The 19,569-nt window shown below is 47.2% G+C and overlaps 1 protein-coding gene and 1 long non-coding RNA gene across 4 annotated transcripts in view; both read left to right on the plus strand.

Moving 5' to 3' along the window:
* LOC144152339 (trafficking kinesin-binding protein milt-like) overlaps positions 1–10,618 on the plus strand; it is a 41,649-nt gene extending 31,031 nt beyond the window's left edge. For 2 of the 3 annotated variants that reach the window (XM_077683607.1, XM_077683605.1), the window contains 2 exons: positions 1,882–2,002; positions 4,984–10,618. In XM_077683607.1, the coding sequence (XP_077539733.1) occupies positions 1,882–2,002; positions 4,984–5,169 (307 nt within the window). In that variant the 3' untranslated portion in view covers positions 5,170–10,618. The other variant, XM_077683606.1, reaches the window with a different exon arrangement.
* Positions 10,619–14,021: 3,403 nt separating this feature from the next.
* Positions 14,022–14,650, plus strand: LOC144152977 (uncharacterized). The gene is made up of 2 exons (XR_013319258.1): positions 14,022–14,244; positions 14,346–14,650. It is a non-coding gene; the product is annotated as an uncharacterized LOC144152977 (long non-coding RNA).
* Positions 14,651–19,569: the final 4,919 nt, after the last annotated feature.

Raw genomic sequence — 19,569 nt, forward strand, 5'->3', positions numbered from 1 at the left:
GCAAAAGTATGATAATTGTTTACTGCGAACCAAGTGCTGTGAATAATGAAGAGTGACTGCGAGTTAAATGTTCCCGAGTGCAAATGCCTCGGCTTTTGTATCTGCTTGTGTTGGAGCTGCTAACATAATTGCAAAATGGGAAGACAGATACTTTTGAGGTCTGGAAAATGTTCACTGCACACCTGTGTTCTTCGCCTACTTGTGCTCGATTCAAAATGGTGGGCTATGAATTGCGATCGAGCAAGGTTTCTCTCCCGATAAAAGCTCAGCACCTGAGCTGATGTTGTGCTTGCAGCTGGTTGATCCCACATGTGATATCGGTTTTTCGAGTTCGACATTGAGGTTTAACGAGATAGTGAAGACAGAACCGAAGTTGGTTTAAATAGATAGATTGGGGTCCCCAGAAAACGAATAAAAGTGTCTGGAGCATTGCATTTAAAATAATCTCGTAAATGGTAGCAAAGATGAAGCTATCGCTCACTTAGCGGGGGGCACCCTCGATTTACCAGTCCTAAACAGTCCACAGACTGCTTTCAGATCACTGGTTCCATAGGAATACACAAGAAAATCGAGCACCGGATCGCAGCCTGGGCAGTCCGGGGATGATGCTGAACTGATAATCCTTGCAAGGAGGCCCAGAGATGATGTAAACGGTGACTGAGCGGATGTGCCAAGAGTCACGCGATCAACAACAGAATAAGAAGTGCGCACACTAGCTATCAAAGAAACGCGTAAACTCTCTCTTTGCGCATTAATTTTCATAAGTCACAAACAATTATGAGTGTACAGGTATAATTCAAGCGATACCAACATTCGCAAGCTCCCAAGCCGCAAAGCCACTGGTGGTTGTGATAGTTATTTCAAGTTCAGCGTGGTCACATGCCTGTTACCTCCGACTCTATGTATACCAAGGCTGCACTATGTACGCCCATCTGTCAAGCTGTAAATTTGAATGTCTTCTTCGAGTTTTCGGATGAAAGTGCTCATGCGCACGCCTGCATAGTAATGGCACGGAAATGCACACGTACTGCCATTCAGGTGCTTTTGCACATGAGTACCTAGGCTTTGTTTTTACACTAGGCATTGAGCGCTTTTACAAGTGGAACTAACAGATGGTGCTACGTAGTCGAGCCGAGTGCATCAAAGCGAGTAAAACCGGACTATCCAAAAGGAGACTTCTAAGCGAAACAGTGCCCATGATATATCGTTCTCGCTGCAGTTGCGCTGTGCGCTAGACGTATTGTAGGTAAAGTACAAGGCTGTGCGGCACATTCACTTTGTTTAACTGCTGTTGCACATCCCATGCGGCACCAGGATTGGCGCACAGAGTATGGCAGGTAATGGAAGTGCTGATAGGCAAGTTGTTTTGTTGTATGTGCCAAGAGCACGACCAGTGGCTTTTGCGGCCGCAATGGTTCGCTCGGTAGGTTTTAGTTTTCCTGCTAGACCACAGCACTGGCTCACTCGCTTTCGGCCTCCGTTTACGTAACGCGAAACGTCATGAAATGGTGCGAGGGATGAAATGCGTTTCTCAATTGGTGATTTCTTGGCAATTAAGAGGGCTCCGGGGCAGTTAAGCTTTTGTCTGAGCCCAGCTGGCTAGTTGCCTTGAGTGTCCCTTTGAATATATGCCAACGGTTTTTTCTGTTTTTTTCATTTAGAAGAAGCTCCCTGATGAGTGCCGACATTTGTGCTGCCGCAATGTACTTCTTTTTGGCACTGCTTGCCCACGGTCGGCACTGCGCCATAAAAATCCAGTTCGCCGTTATCGTCACGTATTGGAGTAAAGGAGTGAAATGAGGGGGGATGGTTGCTGTTGCGTGTGCACTCTAACTCTAGCTTGCTGCCAACCGGGTTTCCCTTGCCCCTGCCCCTGCCCAGGTGCTGGGTCCAGGGTCCAGGCTGGGAGCCCGAGGCCCCCTGGCTGCGCCTCCAGGCCTGCCTGGGCAAGCTCAGTGGCAGCGAGAGTCGCGTCCCCAGCGTGCTGCTCCGAACCCAGCAGGTGAGCTTGCCAATTAAGTGGGGGTGGTTCAAAATCGAGAACAATGGTCCAGGCACGTTTCCCACTGCAGGGTCAAATTGAAAGGCACGAAAACTGTCTTGAAAAACACAGGTGGAAGTTCTTCTTAAGTCTTAAGTGCGACGTATATTGAGCTCCCCTTGTGCAAGAGCTAAATGCTAATGATTCGTGTAATATGTAAGGTGTCTTTTTTTTTTCTTTTACATTTACAAACAAAGAAGGTGGAAGTGCAATCCATCCCGCTTTTCTGCGTCAGCTTACATGTCTTGGGAGCCTCTGGGAAACATCTGGTGTTCGTACTGGTTACCTCATCAGCTAACTTTCATTAATTACCTTTCTTAATTATTGGTTTAGGCCACGCATTCGTATAGAAGAATTGGAACCCAATCTGGCCCATTTTATAAAGACCTCACGAGTGGTTAAGGCATGCATTCCCAAAGGTCGCCCTCAACTGCACGAGCCTTCTACCTCATGGTCTGCATCTGATGGAGCCCAGTAAAACTACATAGATTACAACAAATAGGACACGAGAGGTACATGAGGAACGTTTTGTTGGTAACGTAATCCCAATTCCTTAGATTAAGGGCTTGTAATCTGCCTGGCCTCAATAAGGGACAGGTATGCCTTGGTGTCCTTGTGAGCTGAGGCAATGCCCTTTGTGGGACCGCAGAGCTGTGCGTGTGTGTAAAAAGCCATTTGTGATGCCATTAGGGCTCAGAAAAAACAAAAGGTGTGTAATATAAGCATGACCTGCATCTGAGCTTTTGTTGCGTGCATGCACGCCTTTCGTTACTACAGTAAAAGCTCGTTAATTTGAACTTGAAGGAGACCATAAAATTGTTCGAATTAAGCGGAGTTCAAATTAGCGGACGGGCGGGCGCTAGAATGCATGGAAATCGCTCTGCACTGCGCGGGCAGAACAAGAAGCAGCCATCTCTGGATTCGTTATCGTGAATTAGGCTCTACTACACGTTTGTGGCAGGTGATTTCGTAAATAATGTTTCGTAAATACAGTTGAACCCCTTTATAAGAGACACGTACCGGGGACCAGTTTCTGTCTCTTATACGAGATGTCTCTTATAAGCAGGGTACCATGTTTTCACTTACTAATCAGACCCTAGTTCAATGTGGGCACTGTATAACTAAAATAAGCTCAAAAGAATGCTACAGCATGTTTCAGAACATTCATTCTAATTTATGTTTGGCCCCCAGAATTTGTGAAACAGTTCTGAATCTTTGTGTGCTTCATGACTATTTGCACTGTTTTTTACAACCGATTCTACAAGCTTTTTTTCATTTCTCTGTTTGTGGAAGATGAATCGTAGATGTTGAGTTCACAAGCCTGATGAATAGCCAGAGCGCACAGCTTCTTCCACTGTGTGCTGAGGCTATTCATTACGCTTGCAGGACTCAACGTCTGCAGTGCTTCTTGATTGGGAGCTACGCGAGTAGGAGAGCCCGCATGTGTGATCGCGCTCCATCCAATGAATGGCAGTAAGCTTCAACTACTTCTGTCAGTTGCATTTCCATTGGCAGGGCTTCTCATTGTCATTTCATAGCTGACTGAACCACTTTGTGTTTGCTGAAGTTATAATAAATAGCGGCTGCACCTGTCTGTCGTCCACCTGTGTTTCCACAATGGAAGCAACTGCAATTAGTGACTGGTGGCACTGCATCTGAAGTTAAAATGTCTGTTACAAGCGAGATTATTGATGAAACTTCAAGGATGACTTGTCCCTTATAACCAATCTTCTACATCCGACGTCTGTTATAAAAGAGGTCGATTTAATGGGAAAGATAGGGCAGCCAACCATGTGGGTGAATAGTGTCTCTTATACCCATTTGTCTCTTACATCAGTGTCTCTTATAACGAGGTTCAGCTGTAATGGCATGCACCAGAGCACTGGCGCTGGTGGCACGGTGCCCTCTGTAGAAGCGAAATAAGCTGTTGCAGGAGCGTAGCCCGCGCGCCATGCTGTTGTTTTTTGGTTTCGTTGTTTTGCATCTCTAGTAAATTTGGGTTCGTTTGGATTTGCAACACATTGTAGTCACTATGGGCCGACTTCTGCGAGGAGCGATGGAAACCAGGGTATCATAGTTAGAAATAACCGTTCTGGATACTGACGAGTTCAAATTATTGGGAGTTTCCCCACTATTGAAATATACAGGGCTGTGCCGGGATAAGGGCGTGAGTTTGAATTAACCGAAAGTTCAAATTAACGGAGTTCAAATTAACGAGCTTTTACTGTACTTGCTACCGGCTGCCGCAAATTATGCCTTGGGATTCATTTTGTTTATGTTCTGTCCTGGGCGCCTGGATGCGCACGGTTATTTTATCTCGGAATGAGAGTGTAAAGTTTGTGTTTTCTCTGGCCTTAATTAAATTGTCATGCCCAGTTATCTTGTTTTGTAGGGAAGGTGTATAACTTGTTCCCTGCTCCCCTAAACTGTTCTTGCTTGATCGACCATGTTCACTATCTATTCACGTTTTTCTTAAAAGGAGGATGTTTTGAGGCAAAGTGCAAGCAGAGCAAACGCCGCAGCATTCAATTTGTTGACACCGGATTGTGCCTGTCACTTCGTAGGCTACTTCTTCGAGGGTTGTGTTTTCTTCTAGTTTAGTGCAACAAACATTAGCTGCTACAGGAACCTTGTATCATTTTCACTACGTGGCAGTACTGTGGCAGCATTACATGTATTGCTAGCTATAAATAGCTACAAACTTCATTTCTCAAAACATGCTTTGTTGTCACTTCTGCATTGAGCTAATTTGGCCACTGTTCGGGCTTTTAAAATCTTCTTTGTTCTTGGTCCAGCCCGTTTCGGGAGTGTGCGGAACAGGAGCTGCTTGCCCGCCATGCTGTGGCTATGTGCTGGAAGGGGAGAGCGAGAGAGAGGAGAGAGAGGGGGGAGGGAGAGCGTGCGAGTGAACGCTTCTTCATTCCCGCCCGATGCGTGCGCAGGAGAAGCCAGTTCCAGAGACGCCTCCCTCCTCTCCAGTGATGCAGCGTCGAGCGCCCCGCAAGCTGCTGCGTTCGTACCGGGCGACACAGCCCTCGCTCGTGCGGCCACCAGTCAAGATCTTCGCGGCGGCCGCACAGCGGGAATCGCCCCTTGACGTCAAGTCCACCTCTGCAGCAGACAGTTGATTCTTCGGTGTGTGTGTGTGTGTGACTCTAGAGAGACAGTGGTTGCGTCGTTCCTCACTTGTGGTGATATTTATACTGCGCCCCTAGTTGGTCTTAGTGTTTCTTCCAAGGTTGCTTTGGTCCAGAAGACGGTCTTGTTGGGTGTGGTGAAGTCCCTGCCCTAGGGCACATTGGTGTGGTTAAACGACCACTGCAGCGAGAGGTCTCCCCAGGCCGATCTCTATTCTGGAAGTATTCTTTGAGGAAGAAGTAAGGGGCACCGATTTGGGGGTCAGAGTTGTGCAGTCGGTATTTGTGTCTTTGCCAGAACAGTCGTCATGCGAACCTTTTCTTTTGCTTGCAATTTTATTTGACCCAGTTGTGGGTCTACTTGGTTTTCTTTAATTACCCTGCACCATGTAAATACCAAGGATGCAAAACAGCAAGGACAACTCAAAAGGCGTGATACACAGGAGAGACCAGTTGGAAGTCATCATTCACGTGCAGTTCTTGTGGCGTGCCTTTTGTGTATGTGCTGTGCTCGGGTGACGTTCTGCAAGGCCATAGAATCTTAGGGAAATTACAGTGTCTACCAGAATGGCATTTCTTTCGTTCTTTTTGTTTTATCAGGAACGACAAGGAAGTGGCTTTTTTGCAATTTTAGAGTAAGTATGCAATGACTTAATTGTTGCACTTCAATTGATGTTTGAGACTGACAACAAACAAGGCACAACAAACAAGGCAGTACAAACTAAATTTTCCTCAGAGAGCGCATTCAAATTGATGATTGAACATTTTTTGGCTGTACAAACTAAATTTTCCTCAAAGAGCACATTCAAATCTTGTATACGAATATTTTAAGTTTGATGCGCATGAAACTTTGATGCAATGACTAAATGAATTCTTTGTCAGCAAACATAGCTTCAAAGTGAGAAGTTTTCCAAAAGTGTGGCATGATGTAAAAAGATCACTTTAAAGGTGCACTTCCAGCTATCATTCATTAAATCATTTTAGCACTTGACTGTTAAAAACACCTGAAGTGTGCTGCCAATTCAATTGAATAACAAACAGCGGTCATGCAGTGCTAAAAGTTTCAGACAGTTGCACAACAGTACTGAAGTGTCTTGAGACATCTCGTTGCAGTGGTCTTTTCAGAAACTCTTCTCTTTTACTGTTTTTAGACTAGTTTCTTGCTTCCCATTCCCACGAAGCTCTGAATTGGCTTCTTCTTTCTCTTTTCCTGAGTTTTGGCTTCCTCTCTTGTGTCTGTGCCCATCTGTCTTCAAGCTATCTGAAACAAAAGCCCCAAAAATGATTGGCCTGTTTGCAGTCTTGTTGTGAGCACTGAAAGAGAATCACTCGGCATGTTTGAGCCCCTTGCCAGCATATGTTCCGAATAGATTCCCGCAGGAGCGAAAAGGTCAAAAAGCCTTTTTGTTGTTCTTAGCAAGCCAGTGTTCTGTCAATTTGTGACTGGAAGTGTATGCCACAGTAAGACTGCTTGTCCAGTGACCACGGGGATGATGGTACTTCTTCATGAAGTGCCATCCTTGAGTGCCATCCTCGTGTACCATCCTCATGGAGTACCTTGAGTCTTTTTACTCCTGCATGGAAAACCAAGACTCGGTAGCCTGCTGGGGCTTTTTGAGTCTTGGTTCAGTGCTTGCCTTTTTCTGCTCCTCTTATGCTGGTCTTCACCAGAAACTCCTATTATTGTCACCTTCCACGTTGTGGGCTTGTTTTTGCGCGTGTGACACATACAAAGGCCTGCAATGCTTGTAGGTGCCAGCTTGTTGCTTGTTGTTGTTTGTGGATAAGTGCCAAAAACGGCTATGATGGTTTTAGGGAACAGGGAGCTGCTAGCTTTGACTACTTTGCAGTACTGAGGGTGGTGTGTCGTAAGTGTTGTCCTCTTTTTTTTTTTTTTTTTTTTGACATTGAAAAGTTTGTTGCAGTTATAAGAAGGTTATCATTGCAATGGGAACAGCCAAAGTTTGGAAACATCGTTAGGTAAGCATTTATTACCTAGGTGGAAATTTGTCTTGGTCATTAGGTTTAGGCCAGCTCTGTAAAAGTCAAATTGTCACCCGCATGTAGCAATACTGTGGTAGTCGCATTGTGGCATAGAAGGGGGGATTTCCGCTGTTCCTATTGTAAAATATTGCGAAACGAGGCAAGTACTAGTACCATCTCTTTGTACCTGTAGCCTGTACAGTTCTCAATGCCTTGGCTGTGGTAAGTTGTAAATGTGATCTTTAGAGGATATCCACTCTCACTTCGCACTCTACGCATGCACCTCCAGTTAGAAATGTCGCTGGGCCCACCGCGAGGCGTGTGATCCTGCCAAAAAGTGCATTTTGGATAGCATAGTGCATCTGTGTTTTGGCGCTCTTGTGATAAGACAGCCGGGTTTTAACGTCTTCTCGAGATGGCTGTAATAAGCACTTATAGCCAACCATCGCTTAGCTGCTGCCATCATTGTTCGACTCCGAGAAGAAAGTGCCCAGGTATTACGGCATCTCCCTTAAAATGTTTAGCACGCAGGTTTCGGCAGGATGTGCCAACGCTTCACATGTACAGCACACACCCTCCTTTGTCATGTACATAGCGTTGAGTATGCCCCGAATTTGCGCGTCATAGAGTCGTCAGGGTTAGCGTTTACGTTGTCTGCTTTATTTCTCCACTACGCACAAGTAGAAGTTTGGGGTGTTTTGAAATAGGTACTATTAAAGCTTGTCTATTTAATGCTGCCTGCACCTGTTTTGTGTGTGCAATTCTGTCGTGTGCTTGCTGTTGCGGGAGTGACGGGCTCTTTTGCTGCACTGGTCTAGACTGCGTTCATTTTGCAAATCGCCTCTGTAGATGTTCAAAGAGGTGCACAGCTTAATATCTTGCAAGTGCGTTTTTTACTGCTATGACTTCAGTGCCAGGCAACTGTATGTGTACTTGAACGCATCTTCCTTTGTGTCTAAAACATGGTTTTCAGGGGGACCTGTTTGGTCACAGAGTTCTGGCCTGTGTAACCTGGTGTGGTGTATGTGGTGGTGCTTTTCACGAGCATGTTTCTGAACACATTTGAATGTCCCTCCAAAACATAGCTGTCACATGACAATGCCAAATATCCGGTGATTGGTCGCTTTAGGGACCCTGCCTGTGCTGTATACGTTATACCGTCACGTTATGGTGACTGGTTCTGCAGAGCTTGACGTCTGTTGTGCCTGCTGCTTTTCGATTTCGCACCACGAACTTTTAGCTTGGGCCCGTAGCACTTCTCTTGTACGGCCTTCGGCAAAGAGGTACTATTACTTTGTGGAGAAAAAAAAAATGGAAGTGTTGCAGGTGGTGTCTTTCAGCCGTTGCAAAAGGCCTTTCAACAGCTCTGCTAAGTTGCTTGGGCTGAGTTCAGTACACTTTGGGAAGCTGAACGTAAGGTTGGAAAGGTTTACAGCCTCGAGCTGATGCATTTGCGTGTGCATTGTACAGAAAACTTCACTACTGCCTCCTTGATAATGACAGGTACTTTGACAGATGCTTTGGCCGCCTTTATTCCTTTATTTGAAGTTACATGTCAGAAGCAGAGTACCATTGACGAGCTTGTTGCTAGGTAACATATAGTTGGGAACAAACTGCATCTCCCGCTTGGAATGTATCAGCTCAGTACCTGCAGTTTTTTTCTTTCTTTTTTGTCTGGTGTGCTGTGGTATAGTAGCTCGTTTTTATGCATTGCGCATACCAGGTTGCTGTTATTCTTTTTTCTCACTCTAGTCGTCGTAAAGTACTTGCTTCTCTATAAGGTGTTTCGGGGGTGAGGAATATCGGTGCAATATAAGCTGCGTTGTCAGTTCAGGTCCCAGTCTGGTCACAGGAGGGACAAAGCTGCCTTACCCACTGTTAGATTCGTTGACCGCTTTTGACAGGGCTGCACTGAGAGTCGTGCACGAGACAAGCTTGAAAGTTGGGAGTCTTAAACGGCATGCTCCCTGAAATATATTTAAACTACGAAGTGCCGAGTTTCACAAGTCAGACAACTTCAAGGACGCCGATTACTTGGGGAAAGGATCTACACTTAGAGTTCACTATTGTCCGTCCAAAAAAGGGGTGACCACTTTGTTGGTCACGCTCTGGGTAAATGCAGCATCAGGATGCAATGTAGTCGTGAGAAATGTCACCCGTGTTTGGCCTCCTAAAACGATTAATTGTAATGCTGCTTTCTGGAGTGGCTAAACAGCAAAATCGCATACAGAACTGGTTCTCAAATTTGTTTGAAAAAAATCTTCTAGCTTCACATCTTGGTTCCGAGCTTCAACTCAGCACCTGTGGCTGTTTCATGTATCAGTTCCAAGTGTGATCTTAACATGATAGCAGTGACAAGGGCAGAGCAACAAAATGTTTAGTACAAAGTGTGTTTGCACTCCCTAATGTTTCTGATAACAGTGGGTTGAGCCCAAATGAAGACCTCTTGTTACAAATGCCTCTCCTTTGCTACAAAGCACTAAGACAGCCTGCATATCATCGCTCGGTGGTTTTCACAACGTCCTCCCAGTCGTGAACGTGTAACCTAAATGAAAAGTTAAATAGCAATGGTATTTCCGCTTGCACTGATACAAAACTTTATTGGCGTGTTAAAATGATTTCAACGCTTCGCTACAGCCAAGTTTCGTATTTCTGTTGTTTTAATTAAAGGGGTACCTTAAATGTTGCAATTTTTTAGATGGCAGACTGGGCAGCTTGTTCTTCTTATTTGGGGGGTGCCTATGTTTGTTTAAATCCTTTGCTTGTACCTCCAGCTAGGTGTTCCTAGGACAGCTATCCAGTTGCAAAAACTGTCTATTTTGGTGCCAGAAAGGGGCACCATACGCCGCGGTCTAAAAAGAATAAGCTTGTTCCGCAAATAGAATATCAAAACTTGTTTGGATTTGTCTCGTGTGAGTACGTCGTAATCAAAAATACCTGTATACCCACCTTGTTCCTGCAAATATGTTTTTGAGAATGTGGGGAAAACGTGTTTGGGAGGGGCTGGTGGTGTAGTATATAATGCTCCTGTCACGTGCGAGTAAAATGGCATTTAGAACAGAGGGGGCTTTTCGAGGTGCGCATATCTTCCCAATATGACCCTTTCAAAGTACTGATAGATGACCTGTTTAGTACTCGTGGGCGTGTATGTATATTCATCTCTGCGCTGAACAAGAATTGGTAGGTACTGTGGTTAAGCGTAGATGTCAATGAAGATGTCTCCCCCATGCGTACGCTTGTTGCCCCTCCCATGTGACAGGAGCATAGAGGGTGTCAGTGCCTTGCAATTTTCTCCTGGGATGCGGGGGGCTGGCAATATTGTTTTTCACTGTGCCGTGTGCGTGTTTGTGGTGCACTGTGGAGAAAAATGTTAAGGTGAGATGCTTCTACTTGAGTATAGTATTTATTTCTTGCAACCATGTTGGAAGGAGAATAAACTGGACATAGTGACAACACCCGTTCAAAAGGTTTGGCGTGCATTCCTTCGCTGTGTATACGAGTTCACCTGAGGCAGCTGGGAGTGAGGATATCTCGGGCAGTTTGGCTGCGGCCTTTAACATAGCTCCTTACCGGTCCGCATCCACGCTGTCCGTCACTGAAAAAGAAAAGTAACGCCATGCTCTAGCAATGCCAGTTGCTCTTCAAATGTGGTGAAAGTGGTAAGGCGTGACAAAATTAAGAGCACAATGTGGTGATTGGCAAACAGTGCCTGTTGTGATGTGGTGTGCTGCAAAAGCTGAGGAGTTTTGGTTTCACTTTTGAGGTTGGTGTTAAACGCAGGCTGAAGATATTCCTTTAAAGGCTTACTAGGAGTATTACAATCTGGTGGCAGCAACGTTGCAGTTGCCATAAGAAATGTTGCTGCTAAAATGGTCATTGTTGTCACCAAGTTGGAAACTACAATGCTTAGAATAAATTTAGCAGTTTTTGCACATTTTTTACACATTTGCGAACTCAATGAAAGAGCAGAATGGGTACGAGGGACATCCTGGGCCACCTGGGTGATGGATGCATTGAGTCTGCACAAGCCAGACGGAAGATGTGACAAGCAGGAAACCAAAGTTTGAGAGAGTCTGCTTCTTTTCCCCATTTTTTTTCTGCGGTCCTGGAAACTTGGTAAATTTTAGGCTAAGGCCAAAGCCTAAAATTCTATTTGCATGTAACTATTAACACAAAAATACCAGTAAATGTTTGAAGTCCCAAAACTGTCCTGTGTTAATGCTGCTTTTTAGCTTGCTTGATTTAGCTGCACTGCTGGAGGCAGGGGTTTATTACAACAGTGTGTGTAGGAGTCGTGTAAGACAAGGCATCACAGCTATGCAATTTATTTCCAACTTTTGGACTCTATCTTATGGAGTAGGTGTTTTATAGTACCTTCAGCGCTTGTCCAGCCGATGTGACAGCTAAAATCAAGCCTCCCGCTGCATGGCTGGCACATGCCATGTGGTGGAAGGGTTTATTTTAGCCCAGGAGACACTAGTAGCTGGTCCCAGCTGGTTATGGCCAAGTTCCTGGCTGAGTGCTGCTGGTCCCTTCTGGAACAGGCAGTGCCCAGCTAGGAATTAGGCCATAAACCAGCTGGGACCAGTTTCTCTGGGCGTTTTACGACGTCAACGATGATGTATTGGAGGATATGTACACAAAATGGATGTAGTATTCTGACCCATGTAGCATCCATATGCTGCTATTAAGGGGAGACGCGGGTTTTAGAATCCCGAAATTTGACCAAAAATGGCGATTTTTCTAAATCGCCATTTTCAAAAAAACTCCGGGCATCGGGTAACGGCTTCACACTCCACTGGGTTTCAGCACACTGCGGCATCCTTGGAAATATGAAAGTGCACCGACTAGCATGTGTGCATTTACTCTCCGTGCTAGCTTGGAGCCCCTCCCCACTCGTGGCTATGGCGTCCTTGCCCGTCCCTCAAGAAGCCGATCCCACGGCTGAACGGCAGCTTAGTCAAGCCCGCCGGACAGCTTATCTCGTAGCCATGGCCAACCCTCTAACCCTCTCCAGATCACTGCAGTTCGCCTTCCCGTGAGTTCTCACGGCGGGAAGCTGCGATCATCCGACGGATTCAGACGGGAACACTGCTCACACCGTTTTTGCTCCACCGTTTTCATCGCCGTGGGGCCACTCCCATTATCCAGAGCACCTGCAGCACTTGCCATACCAGGGCAGACCTACAACATCTAGTGTGGGACTGCCCCCGTCACAGTATTAATTGGTACCGTGCCCTCACCAACGTGCGACTTGGACCCTGGCCCACGTCTCTCCAGTCCTGGTCCTGTCCGCCGCCTAAAGCTCCTGCTGGGTACGCTGCTAGCTTGCGGCGCGCCCTGCTGCTTTTTCTCTTGGACCCCGCAGCACCAGTCGTTGGTGATCGGCCTTGCGGCGACGCGCAGGACACTACGGCGGCTACGACTCCAGGCGACCACTGTGTTGCATCCAGGCCGCTGACCAGTAAATGGCGGCATAATTATCCTTTCCCACTTTCCCCTTCCCTACCAATACCCTCCCGACCTTTATTCATAGCAGCGCCCAAGCGCAATTAAATGGAATAAGTGTGTTTTCAATCAATCAATCGTCTTTTCGCGTTTAATTCCTCGACAGAACCGCTTCGTTTTGTCCATTGGTTGCGAGTACAACAGGGGTAAGAAAAAGACTGAACGCGCCGCCCAATCGGCTGCTAGCTGCACGTGACCGCAGGGCGCAATCTGATTGGCTGGGTGTCGTGGGTGGTCTGCTCGGCACACTCATCGCTCTCATCGCTCTCATCACAGTGCTATACGGCTCATGTACTCGTTCATTGCGAGGACCGGAAGAAGCAACGGACGGCGTAACAATAGAGTAAATATGTATATCGATAACCGAAAGGAAGAACGAGCGTGTTAGGAAGCACCTGTAATATGCTCTTCACCGTATCTGCACGGCAACTTATCGCGAGAACGGCGCCGAGACGGAGGTCGGCTTAGCGCATCTATAGTGAACTAGAATATTCTAGTTCACTATAGCGCATCCGCGGGCTGCCGAGACGACAGCGTTAGCGATATGATTACGTTTCAGGGTGGACTAAGAGGTGTCTGTTTATAGATTAGCAACAAACAGAAAGAAAAAAAATGATAAAGGGGAGGATGCCGCTTGCGGACGGCGCAAGGGAAGTGTATTCTCTGCGCGTGCTTCCTCAGCGATTCGAGGATGATAAATGTTTGCACTTTGCACAATGTGCTGTGTTGACGTGATATGAGAGTAGATTAAATCGATAGTGTGGTTATCCCACCTAGCCAAGCGCATGCACGCCACAGAACAGTGGGATGAAATTCCGTTACCAACCCAGCCGAAAAAAACCATTGGCCGACCAATTGGTCCAATTTGCCACCCAATGGGTCCAAATGGAAACCCAATGGGTCCAAATGGAAACCCAATGGGTCCAATTGGACCTATTGGAGCGATCCGAATTGGTCCCATTGGCCCGATTAGGATGGCCAGTTGGTCCAATTGGACCCATTGGCTCCATATATAAAGTTAATACTACTGACTGCTCCAACATGATGACCCAATCGGGGAGCCATTTTGGATAGTATTTGGATAGTATTCAATTACGACAACAAATGGCTGAAATTTAATTCTCTCTCTCACCCTTAATTTGAAACCTTCAGAAATGTTCAAAACTTGCAACCTTTACAAATGTATATTTATGAGGCAATTAATTTTGATATTACAATCAGCAATTCAAGATAAAGTTCTTAAAAAAAACATAACACACTAATGAAAACTTTCCGACACCTTGGCAAAATTGTTTTGAAATAAAACCCCGATCCAATCCAATCGAATCCAATCCATAGACGGACAGTGGATAAGTGATATTCAACGTGGTGTTGGTGGTGTAGGTAGTGTAGGCGTGTTGATCGGTTGCACACGCAGTCTTCTCTGACTGCATTGCATTGGAAATTTAAGGTGGTCTGCAAGAGTGTGAGAAGTGGCGACGATGATATCGCACACCCATAGCAGTGTGTTTCAATATGCATCTTTACGCTGAACGCCGCTAAGCCTCGCACCGAAGGAAGAGTGTCTCTGTTTATGTGAGTATACTGTTTATATGTAAGTTTTCCTTGCCATTTTCACCAATCATAGCGTGAGCGGTGTTATTAAGAATTAATTTGTCTGCCTAAATATATTTCAGGGCTGTTCATGTTATGATTGACGGGTTCACGACATCGCCGCGCAACGCAGTTCGCCATGCATGGGACGTTGTTGAAAAGGTGAGCTCACGTCTTTCAACATTTCAGTGCCTTGTTGTTTTAATGCGCGAAACTGCGGTTTATCATAAACTTAACCCATTGTTCGCTTTTGCCACTCACTTTGTGAAGGTCCAGCCAGCCTGCGGCGAGCGGAGCACGGCATGGACAATGGCCTGTGAAAAATTGCTTAAACGACGAACTGTCTGCATGCTGTGTATACAAACAGAGCAATAAAGGTATTCATTCATTCCGAGAGTTCTTGTATTTGTGATACAGGTAACCAACGCACTGCAGCGGCAGCTCAGATGGAGTGGCTGCGGCAGTGGGATGAACCAACTAAAAGTGCAACAAGTTGGCGGCCAATGGGAAGACCTATTGGCGTTCCAATGGGTCGGCCAATAGGTCGCCCAATTGGACGGCCAATGGGTCGGCCAATTGGCCGGCCAATGGGTACGCCAATGGGTGCCTAAAACATTATTAGCCGACCTATTGGCCGGCCAAATGGCCGACCAATTGGACGACCAATTGGAACGCCAATAGGTCGGCCAATGGTTTTTTTCGGCTGGGAACCCCTTCGTTGCAACTTACTTCGCGCTATGCAAATCGCCCTGGAGCCGATTTGATGGCAACAAATGAAGCAGTCGCATAACAAAATGAACGTTTATAACTGTGGTGAACGATCAGCACCTCAGCCCTGGTCACCAAAGATTGATTGATTGTAGGGTTTAACGCGCCGACGCAACGCAGGCGATGAGGCGCGCCGTAGTGGAGGGCTCCGGATTAATTTTGACCACCTGGGGATCTTTAACGTGCGCCGAAATCTCGTACACACGGGCGCTTTTGGCTTTTAGACTCCATCAGAAAAGCGGCCGCCGCGGCCGGGAATCGAACCCGCGACCTCGTGCTCTGAGCCACTGAGCCACCGCGGCGGGTTGGTCACCAAAGAGTGATGGCGCGCTGCCTAGAGTATACAAAATTGAAGCGACTTTCTGGCTTTGCTTTTGTTCAGTTTTTCTGCCAAGTGCCATCTGTATATTGAGGATTTTATCATTTGCTCATCGACTGATTTCAGCAAACTTTGTATTCTCGTGTTGAGCGAAAAGTGAGCTATACATTTTAAAGTTTCGTTTTTTCCCATGCTCAATAGATAAAGCTGTCACTTGTAGCAAAACTTCAACTGTGATTTTCTCAGCTTCCCCCTTTTTTTTCTTTTTTTTTTTTGCATACGTGCCTAGCCTTACAGAGGTTTTCAGGATGTTTTTTAACACAAAAGTGTTTTATTCCGGGATACACAAACATTTGATTGACGTCATCTCTGTCACGAAAATGACGCCAGTACAAGAGAGTGAATTGCTGGGCTAGTTGGTTTATATTGTCTGTGTCTGTGCAGTCCTCAAATCGGAGCTGCACCGCCACATTAGACACCTGAGAGTTTGGTTGCGACACTTCTGCCTTCAGATCGGGCACCCCTGGGCGGCTTCAAGCCGGCTTCGCGATCATCTTTGTCTTGCTGCACGGCTTACTGAAATCTACTGGAATGACTTTCGACGGTTCCTGTGAAGGAAAACGAAACGACCTGCAGCGGGCACACCCGTTACGTACCTAGAAGGGGCCTCCCTTCCATCACAGTTTGACATCATCCTGAAAATGGGTCCTAAGTACTCCCTGGAGCCACGGGCCCGAAAGCACGAGCTTCTAGCTGCGGTGCACAAAGTGGCTGATAAGACCCCATTTGAGGAAAAGACCCACTGCGTCTCCGATGGTGTGGATTGCCTTAGGAGGACCTGGACTGGTCGCCATGGGACGAGCCAGAATCTGCGCTCTTTGGTCACCCACTTTCGGAAGGAAGGTCTTTCCCTGCTGCAAGCCGACAGGGAAGGTGGGGTTCTGGTTCTTCCCTCTTCTCATATAAGGACAAAAGTGACTGAAGCTATATCCACAAGAATTTCAGGGAGTCAGACTTAAAACCGCGTAATGCCTATAGGCGTTAGCCTTGAGTCTTCTACACCGGTTGATTTTGGAGAGGCTGGAAACAGCAGCCCGGAAAAGCCAACAGGGTGTACTAGGAGTGTTTGACACCGCAAAGACACACAAGCCTGTTTATTCCTTCAGGGCGATCGTCACAGAAGAAGGCTCCTGGCAGAAAGTAGTGTCCAATTTCCTGAAAAAGTCCTTAGAAGTCCTGGTGCCTACAGACCCTTTTCTGCTGCAGAGCTCAATGAGCCGGGTTGAGCGCCTTCAACGCGGTTTTCCCAGTGCCAATGCAGCCTTTTCGGTGGACGTTGTGGACTTGTTTTATTCGGTTCCCCATGACGAACTTTTTAGGGCAGTGCGCGAACTAATTGAAGCAACCGGGATTGTTTCATTCCAGAATGCGTGAGGCGTCGCTCTGGATTCCTTTCTAGAGCTTTTAAAAGTTTACTTGATTTCAACGATTGTACAGCATGGCGAAAAGTTATTTTGTGCAAAACCGAGGGATTTGTTTTGGCTCATGTGTCGCGCCTGTTCTTTGTAACATTTTTTTAGCCAAGTTGGACTTGGTGCTACAGGATGCACTTCGAGGCACACGGGTGGTTAAGGTTTTTACGTATGTCGATGATTTTTTAGTTCTTTTAAATTTAACTGAAACTGACCAGCTCACGCTTGTGGCAGACCAGATTTTAACCGTTTTTAGTACATGTTCCAAGAGCCTGGATTTTACAAAAGAGGTGCTTGTTTCAAGACCATTTGGTTCTTAGATTTAGAAATTTCTTTTTTACCCGACCGACACATGTGTTGGAAATATGCCCCTCGGTCTAAAAAGGCGCTTTTGCCGTATCATTCGGCACACTCGAACTTGGTGAAGCGCAGCATAGTAGATTTGTGTTTCATGAATGCTGTGAAGAAAAGTTGTCTGCATGTGATGCACCAAAGTCTGGCAGAACAGGTTGACCGGTGTAAGGCGTCTGGGTTTCCCTCTCAGGTTTTGCTGGCGGTGAGTGAATCCTTCGGTCAGAAAATAAAGAAAAAAACTTACTGCAAAGCCTGGTAGCCCAGCGGATTAAGGGAGAAATAAGTTTGAAGTCATCCCTTACTTCCACAAGACTTCCCATGGGCTGAAAAAAGTGGCCCAAAAATATGGTGTCAACATGCTCTTCTCTGCTCCCCGCAAACTTTCTGTCCTGTGCCCCCAAATCTCTGGTGGGAAGAGGCAAGCTGACACTTGCAAAACTAACCACCAGACGAGGTTCACCATGTGCGCAGTGGGGGTGGTTTATTCTATCCCGTTGTCTTGTGGAAAAATATACATTGGGCAGACTAGCGGGTGCCTGCCTAAACGAATGCCTGAGGCAGCACCGAGGAACCTCGGGCTCGGGCACGGGAAGCAATTTAGCTTTGCATGTGAAAGATTGCCGGAATTGTGCCCCACGGTTTCACCTCGCTAGCACTATCGGTCGTGGGAAAACGAGACGCGAGCGCGAACTGCTAGAAGCGTTTTTAATAAGAAAAAAAAATTCCCCCGCATTTCCCCGAGGGGGAGAATGTGAAAGTGCGAATGCACGGTTGTCGGCCCGCTTGCGGCGCTTGCGCTCGGCCCCCGCAGCCCACCGCCTCGCCGCCTTCTCTTCCATCTCTTCCATCGGGTTTGTAGTATCACGTGTACACCACGCAGTTATCAAGCCGCTATAACGCCGCTGAGTCGCCAACGCACGCCGCTGACGACGTAGTTTGAATGCGTTAAAGATATAAGGCGCGTCAACACTGATATCACCGTCGCGTCCGTGGCTTGATCGGTAGAGCGTCGCGCTGCGGCCGCAAAGTCCGCGGATCGAAACCTGGCGCCGGATGCTGTTTCTTTATAGAGGAGCACTGCGGACGCCGACGCCGCCGCCGCCGACGCCGGCGGTGGATGGTTTGGGGTCGCTTATAAAGTGCATTCGCACTTAAAAATAAACAGAGTTGCGTTAGTGATCCTTCGGTTGTTATCACGGAAAAGGAATTTGAATTCTTATCTTTATAGTTCGGCTCTTCACGTTGTTCAAAAGTGTGCGCGCGCGCAGGTTTGGCGTATAAATGTGATGGGTTCCTGCCGAATAAACCAGTTGTTGGTCCAGCGGTGTTGTGTGGGTGCCTCATCTTCTTGTCCTGCGTTCTGCTCGCTGGTTTCCCCTTTTTTGAACGCCAGTACAACGAAGCAAGCGGCCTGTAAAGGGTGCACCCCTGCACACATGGTCTTTTTGCGGGGAAGCAACCTTTGAAGGGATACTGACACAAAATTTTGAAGGTGAGATAACTTCGGAGATAGATTGGTGTAAACACACAAACATCACCTGCAAAACATCAGCGGCAAATACGGCTTAGAACACATTTATAATCAATTTTAAAGTGTGCGAAACGCAACCGAGCAGCCAGCGGAGGACCTCGCGCTATCGACATTCCCAGGATTTGGAGTAAATAACATCCAAACACCTGGCCGCATACGCACGGCCGGCGTTTTTCGCCTGCTTGCCGCTCCAATTGGAGGTCGGAGCTTCTGCTGTCGAGCAACGAACGATCCGATCGTTGGCGGCGGATACGCCGTGATTTCGTTGGCTCATTGGCCAGCTGGCCGGCCGCGACCTAAGTTCTACAGCGATTCCAGGCACTATTTTATTGCTTTTAGAGCAAAACTTCATACTCCTTTCGCCCAGCGATTTCGTGGAGGCTGCGCAAGTGACCTTTTGACCGGAGACACACCCCCGGCGACACACCCCTCGAAGCGCATCGCGTGATTGGCCGGGCCCGCTGTTGGCGCCTGCGGGCGCTGACAGTGGTCGCCACCGCCGCTGCGGGCGAGGCAGCCAACCACCCCCGCAGCCTCCCATGAATGCGGCGCTGGGTCGTTTCGGGCAACGTGACTCGTCTCGCGCCCGGCGAAGAGGAACGGTGCGTTCGCCATGAATGAACGCCGCGTTCACCCGGCCTCCTTCTGTGAGCGTTGCACGCAACCGAATGGCTTTGAGACGTGGTCGGCAATACAGCGAAATCAAAGGTTAACCAAGCGAAACCAAGACTCAACCAGACTAAGCCAAGCTTTTGCTTTGCATATTCAAGGTTATCAGAGCTAAGCAGCAGCCATTTTTTATTACACTGGACGCGAAAACGTGCCGGGGACACGAAAAGCGCACTCAGCGAGCCACACGGTCG

Source organism: Haemaphysalis longicornis, unplaced genomic scaffold, assembly GCF_048455015.1.
Source record: "Haemaphysalis longicornis isolate Haplotype H1 unplaced genomic scaffold, Haemaphysalis longicornis Haplotype H1 scaffold_9, whole genome shotgun sequence".
NCBI classification, from domain to species: Eukaryota; Metazoa; Arthropoda; class Arachnida; order Ixodida; family Ixodidae; genus Haemaphysalis; species Haemaphysalis longicornis.